At 38.8% G+C, this 7297-nt stretch overlaps 1 protein-coding gene across 1 annotated transcript in view; it reads right to left on the reverse strand.

Annotated features, from left to right (window-relative positions):
• The window catches only part of Pik3c2a (phosphatidylinositol-4-phosphate 3-kinase catalytic subunit type 2 alpha), a 106255-nt gene that overhangs the window by 17291 nt on the left and 81667 nt on the right, over positions 1 to 7297 (reverse strand). Inside the window, exons 17-22 of the mRNA XM_026781265.1 lie at positions 6683 to 6776; positions 5755 to 5849; positions 5247 to 5427; positions 3202 to 3306; positions 2730 to 2822; positions 856 to 985 (exon numbers count right to left, since the gene is read on the reverse strand). Of these exons, the coding sequence (XP_026637066.1) occupies positions 856 to 985; positions 2730 to 2822; positions 3202 to 3306; positions 5247 to 5427; positions 5755 to 5849; positions 6683 to 6776 (698 nt within the window). The remainder of the gene's footprint in view (positions 1 to 855; positions 986 to 2729; positions 2823 to 3201; positions 3307 to 5246; positions 5428 to 5754; positions 5850 to 6682; positions 6777 to 7297) is intronic.

A 7297-nucleotide genomic window follows, 5' to 3' on the forward strand; every position in this document is an offset into this window, starting at 1 on the left:
AGGCTAGAGCTAATGGGCCAATCAGCTTTATAACTTAAGAAAAAAAGAAAACCTCATTATTGCTATTTATTCTAAGGAAATGAATCCAAAGTTGGCTTAAGTAGATGATGTCTTTACTGGGTCAATACACCTATACTACTGGTTACTACAAAGTGTTTATTAGGACTACCTACTGAGCTGTTTTCTTAGTAGTTCTTTAAATGTTTTGTTGTTGTTTTTTTGGGGGATACAGTTTCTCTGTGTAGCCCTGTCTGTTCTGGAATTCATTCTGTAGTCCAGGCTGGCCCCAAACTCACAGAGATCTACCTACCTCTGCCTCCCAAGTGCTGGGATTAAAGGCATGAGCCAACACCGCCTGGCTGTAGCTGTTTTTAAAAGGATTTAACCATAATTAATCCAATCACAAGTAATACTAGCCAGGCATTGGTTCAAGGCCAGCCTGGTCTACAGAGCAAGTTCCAGGACAGGCTCCAAAGCTAGAGATACCCTGTCTCAAAAAACCCCAAACCAACCAACCAACCAACCAACCAACCAACCAACCAACCAACCACCAAACAAACAAACAAAAGCCCCCAAACAAAGCAAAAAAGCAATACTAGATATAAATAACTGAGACCCCAGCAAGCCTGCACCAGGAGCTGTAGGTATATAACCAAAAGTAAGTTCAAGAGTAAGCTATGGCTGGGCGGTGGTGGTGCACGCCTTTAATCCCAGCACTTGGGAGGCAGAGGCAGGCGGATCTCTGTGAGTTCGAGGCCAGCCTGGTCTACAAGAGCTAGTGCCAGGACAGGCTCCAAAGCTACAGAGAAACCCTGAGACAAAAGAAAGAAATCAAGATTCAATTAAAAGACATACCTCGATCTCGGCCAGTTGACAGGCATTTGAATATCACCATCCTCAGATCCAGTCCCTCTTTAAGCCAGATCTTATCCATAATCTTTATCATCTGTAAAGCTAACATATCTTGTCGAAGGTCTTCACCAACCTTGAAATTAAAGAAATAAAAATCACACCTTTCCCCCAAGCACTTGTTACATGCCATAAGATCTGAGGGCATGCACAGAGAGAAGGGATTTTCAGAGCTGCACTGTACTCTTCTGTGGTGTCATAGAGAAACTATTTCAAATGCCTCATGTCTCCATTTCATGTACAGTGCATTTTATTTTAATTCATTTTAAGGTGTGGGGGACTGAGTCCTTGGCCTTGTGTATACTGGGCAAGCACTCTACCACTGAGCTACACTCTGCTCAATAGTACGTTTAAAAAGCTGAATTTTAGAGTATGTAAAATACCTTCAATCAAAAGATAAAAGGAAGCTGGGTGGTAGCAGTGGCACATGCCTTTGATCCCAGCACTTCAGAAGCAGAGCATTAGAATCTCTGAGTTTAAGGCCAGCTTGGTCTATAGAGTTCCAGGACAGCCAGGACTACACAGACAAACCCTGCCTCAAGAAAAAAAAAAAAAAAACCAAAAAACCAAAAAAGAAATATGATAGTTTGTTTCTTGACTGTATCAATGCTAATATTCTGACTATATCATTACATTACAGTTATATAAGAGGTCAACAAGAATCTCTAGGTAACTTCTTATAATTATCTATAAATCTACAACCATTTCAAAATAAAGGTCACTTAAAAATATTAGTCCTTTTGGGGCTGGAGAGATGACACAAAGATTAAGATCATTTGATGTTCTGGCAGAGGACCTAAGTTCAGTTTCCAGCACCTATACATGGTGGCTCACAAATGTCCATAACTCCAGTTCCAGAAGATCTAATGCCCTCTTCGAATCTCAGAGGGCACCAGCATGCATGTGTACACATTCAAACATTCATACATATACAATAAATAAATGCTGGCCTGGAACTTGCTAGACTGACTAGGTTGGCCCTGAACTCAAAAGATCTTTCTGCTTTTGCCTCTGGCGTGCTGGAATTAAACATATGTACCACCACACCTGGTTGAATAACACAACCTTTGTTTTAACACAAACAATGATAAAAATATATTTTTGAGGCTAGCCAAGAAAATTATGAAAAAGATTAAGGAGGATTTGCCTTAACAAAAATTGAGACAACTTGTAGAATATCTATCATTAAGATAGATGGTATTGTTTTAAGAAAAGGTAAAAATATCAGTAAAATAAACAGAAACTTCTATCAAAGAAGGTTCAATTTTAGCTATCTTTATGAACCTTCAATTTATCAACTTAATGAATTAGCCAGAACTCCCCATTTTTTCTTCAATGTATGATTACAACTCACAAAATTTCAACAGGTAATAGATTCTTTTCTAACACTCCAGTCCTTCTGATTCACATAGGTAATCTCTATGCTTCTAAAAACCAATAGTCAGGTATGATGGCATACCCTTACAATCCCTGCACATGGGAAGCTGTAACAGGATGATCCAGGGTTTAAGGCCAGCCAGGACTATACTGTGAGCTGTTGTCTTGCACAAGTCCCTAAGAAACATCACCCTTTCTAGTATGCTCACCAGCCTGGCCAAGGGCTGCAGTTGCCCCCCAGTCCTATCTGGGAAGATTTTATGTCAGTAATAATTTTACAGAAATACTCAAATTGTTCCCGTCATTGTCTGTTTTTTTATGGGACAGGGTCTCATAATTGAGGCCCTGTCTCAAACAAACAAACAAAATCAAACCAAACCAAACGAATCCCCTCTGAAAGAACCCAAGAGACAAAAACCGCAGAATAACTCTAGTCATCTTACCTTAAACATGACATTAATCTCTTCCCCCAAAGGATCAGCATTCACCATTGTGACTTTCAGGGGCATAGCATTAGAACTGAAGAAAGAGCAGGACTGCAAACACACACTGAGCATTAGAGAGGCTGGTGATAGCATGAAAATGGATTCTGAATTTATTGTGCCTGATATTTTTTTCTAATGCTTTAAATTAGAGCAAATCAAACAATGGATGTTAACTAGTGTTTACATGATCTGCCAATAATATGGATAAGACCATAACCCTATTTTAAGAACACAAACAAAACCCAAACTAATAAAAGAGTCTGTCACTATGTCCTTTAGGGACTCTGGTCAGGTAACAACATGCAGAAAGACAGAGCTAAGAGCACTTTCCCTAGCCAAGGACTTACAACTGCACTCTCACCTTCATTAACAACTCTCCTTCTTGTGCATTATTTTATGTTTATATATGAACTTGAGAGTACTGTGTTACCTTAATATTTAATTCTTTTGCCACTAGACTTGGTTTGAGAGGAAGACGACAATTATTTTTCAGAAAAAAGGACTGTACTCGTTCCATACTCTTTTGGAGGACCACCTATGGAAGAGATTGCCTCTGTAAGTACATTATGAAAATGAAGAGAAAATGAAGATTATTCATTCTGAGAATGAACCTGTCTATGCAGGTACACATTCATGGAGGCCACAGGTCAAGTGGGTTTCTTCTGTAATTGTTCTTTACTTATTTTTCTGGATAGACTCTCTCATTGAACCTGGACCTCACTGATTAGGCTAGCTGACCAGTGAGTCCCAGGGATTCTCTTGTCTTTGCTTCCCCAGCACTGAGATTTCAGGTGGGTATCACTGAGCTGCCTTTTTACGTGGGTACTAGTAGGGATGCAAATTCAAGCTTGTGTTGCAAGCACTTTGCTGACAGAGCCATCTTCCAGCACTGAAGATCTGTATCCCTCCCAACATCGTGAACTCTCTTTTTTCCTATATAACTCACTGAGTCTAATTAGGAATGCCCATATACACAGGGTGTGGGGTCACAGGAAACCTACCAGTGGCCATCCTCTAATATTTATCTTTTGTTTTATTTAGTTTTAAGATACGGTCTCACTATGTAGCTCTGACTGTCCTAGAACTCACTCTGTAGACCAGGCTCGCCTCAAACTCACCTGCCTCTCCTTCTCAAGTGCTGGGATTAAAGGTATGTGCCATCATGCCCCGTGCAGATTTTTAGAAAAAACAATCTAACAATCTAATGAAGTCATTATAGTTAAAATGTATACAGCTCTTAACTCAACTATTTTGTCCATAGGAATATTCCATAAAGAAACTAAAGCAAGCCTGGAGCAGTGACATGTATCTTCAGAGTGAGTTACTAGGGAAATTGAAACAGGAGTGCAAGGCAACTCAGTAGATTCCATCCTTTCAAAACATGAAAGAAATAAGGAAGAAGTGCTAGAAGGCAGTAAAGATGTGTGCAATAATGTTCACAGTAGCATTACTTGGGAAAAATATATAAACAATGTACATGGAGGCTCATAAATGATACACTAAATACTTTGTGACATTATGTACCTCTTGAATGCTAAGTGTAATTGTATGGATTGACAAGTCTCCAAAATAAAAGTGAAAAAAGCTATTTTCAAAAATACAAAACAGCCGGGCGATGGTGGCACATGCCTTTAATCCCAGCACTCGGGAGGCAGAGGCAGGTGGATCTCTGTGAGTTCGAGACCAGCCTGGTCTACAGAGCTAGTTCCAGGACAGGCTCCAAAGCCACAGAGAAACCCCGTCTCGAAAAACCCAATAAATAAATAAATAAATAAATAAATAAATAAATAAATAAATAAATAAATAAGATACAAAACAAAACAAAAACATCAACAATTTTTGAAAGAATTTAAGAACATATAAATAGAAAATATTCTTCCCCTGTGTTCATGAATTGGAAGACAAGCTGAGTTCAAAGGAATTAAGATATATTATTTTGGCTAGATGTGGTGGTGAACATTTTAATCCAGCACTGGGAGGCAGAAGCAAGAGGATCTCTGTGAGCTTGTGACCAGCCTGGTCTAACTATGAGATCAAGGATAGTCAGGGCTTTATAGAGAGATCTTATCTCAAAAGAAATTAATAAATAGCTGGGCAGTGGTGGCGTGAACCTTTAATCCCAGCACGCGGGAGGCAGAGGCAGGCAGATTTCTGTGAGTTCAAGGCCAGCCTAGTCTATAAGAGCTAGTTTCAGGACAGCTAGAACTGTTACATAGAGACATCCTGCCTCAAAACAAACAAACAAACAAACAAACAAACACAATAAAAGTTTATTATTATAATCATAATATCTCCAAAATTGATCTATAGATTTAATATAGTTCTTATCAAAATCCCAACTGCCCAAGTGTGGTGGCAAGCATCTGCAATCCCAGCACTTATGAGGTCTTTGCAGGAGGATACAGGGCTAGTTCAGTTATACAGATTTGCCTGAAAAACAAAATAATACTTGTGTTCTCTTTCATGGGTACATACCTGTCTGGTTGATCCACTAGCCTGTCTTACTTTTTCTGCCACTCCTCCTAAAAGTTGTACAAGTTTCATCTGCTTAGAAAGTTCTTCTCTGAGTCCTTTTCCTCCTACTGAGAGGAGAGCACCCAACACATGCTCATATCTGCTTCCAAAATGTGTATCATGCAAAGCATCCTTGAGAAGCCTAATGCAACAAAAATATTTATGTCAGTCACTTCTGAGAACTAGATGAAGCTCGCTCAAAGATCAGTTTAACAAGTTCTATTTTGGATATCCAGGAAATTAAGTCATATAAGCAAGAAAAGGCTCATTAGTTATTATAAAAAGCATGATGTTGTTTTATTAATTTTGGTTTTATTTCTAAAGACAAACCCTTCAGCTTCTTTAAAATAATAGATTCACTACACAGCTGGTTACCCACAGCAAGTATCATAAGCACACTGTTTATATTTAATAATTATGCCAACTCTGTTAGTGTCTGCAAAGCCACTTAATAAAATTTAAGTCTTACCAATACAAACTGTGTGCTATCTGGATATTTCCCAAGGCCCTGGACAGAAGGAAGCGTACTAGTGAACTATTCAAGTAAATTTCATATTTCAAAGCCTATGTGTAAGAGGAAATAAGAGTTATTAGAAGTCAAATCATACCAAATTGCTCAGATAAAAGCATCAAATATTTAGACTAAATGCTACTCACTGGTGAAAAGATGACACTTATGGAAAAAAAAGGCTAGGTTTTCTAGCCCAGAGGTAGAATGCTTGCTTAGCAGAAGCAATGCCATTCCTTCCATCCACAGCACTGCAAATATTTAAAAAAAACCAATACTACAGGGGCTGAGCATGATGATACACGCCTTTATTCCCAGCACTCAAGAAGCAGAGGCAGGTCGATCTCTGTGAGTTCAAGCCCAGCCTGAATAAATGAATTCTAGGACAGCCAGGGCTACATCGAGAAAGCCTGTCTCAAAAAATAAAAGTCTATGAATATAGGTCAAATTGTTGAACTCAAAAGGAATACTATCTATTATATTAGCTATGGTTCACTAGCAAAGAAAAAAGAAAAGGCTCAAGTCTGCCAAATTCCTGAAAATTGCTGGGTGCACACCTTTAATTCCAGCACTCAGGACTCAGGAGGAAGAGCCAGGCAGATCTCTAAGTTTGAGACAAGCCTGGTCTACAAAGTGAGTTCCAGGATAGCAGGGCTGCACAGAGAAACCCTGTCTTAAAAAAATTAAAAAAAAAGTCTAAAAATTACAAGTTTTATGCCACATTACCTATGGCAGTAATGGGAGATCATACTATATTCTCACCAGTGCCCTCAACATTTCTGTACTGCAATGGCATTTTAAAACAAAGAAGGGGTCCCATGGCCAGTCCCTTACTAACTGAAACTAGGTGGATGAGTAGGAAGCAAGGTAGCCTAGTAAAAACTCCCACCTGTACAAACTGTGGGAGAAGATCTGTTAGCTCATCATCACTAATGGCCTCAATCCAGCTCACAGCTAGAGATCGCACTTCCTGGTCAGCAAATCTAGAGTATCAGAAAATCAATATATAACAGTGATTTCTTGCAAGTGCAGTTTCATTAACCGAAAACACAATTTTAGTCTGTCCCCGACAAAGAAGATTCAAATGGCTCTTACTCAAAACCAATGTGCTGGCGTGGCAGTACATGCCTTTAGGAGGCAGAAGCAAGCCAATCTCTGAGTCTGAGGCCAGCCCAGTCTACATAGCAAGCTCCTATCGGAATTTCCATACATACTGAGTACAATGACAATCTCCACTTAAACCCTTCCATTCTTACTATCCCCTCTTCTGCTTTCTATTACTCTTCCACCCTTCCCTTAATACTTTTCTTTTTTTCTAAAGCAGCAAAACTTAACTGTGTAAATACGACTCAGTTCCCAGATTATTTCAAAATTTTAGCTTCATAAAAATTAATTTTGTATCCATAAATTATTACAATTATATAATTATTAAAAATAAAAAAGTAAGAAAAAACCCAAGTAAAAACTGGAGGAAGAAGGAAATAATAAACATTAGACCATAAAA

Source organism: Microtus ochrogaster, chromosome 8 (genome assembly GCF_000317375.1).
Source record: "Microtus ochrogaster isolate Prairie Vole_2 chromosome 8, MicOch1.0, whole genome shotgun sequence".
NCBI lineage: Eukaryota > Metazoa > Chordata > Mammalia > Rodentia > Cricetidae > Microtus > Microtus ochrogaster.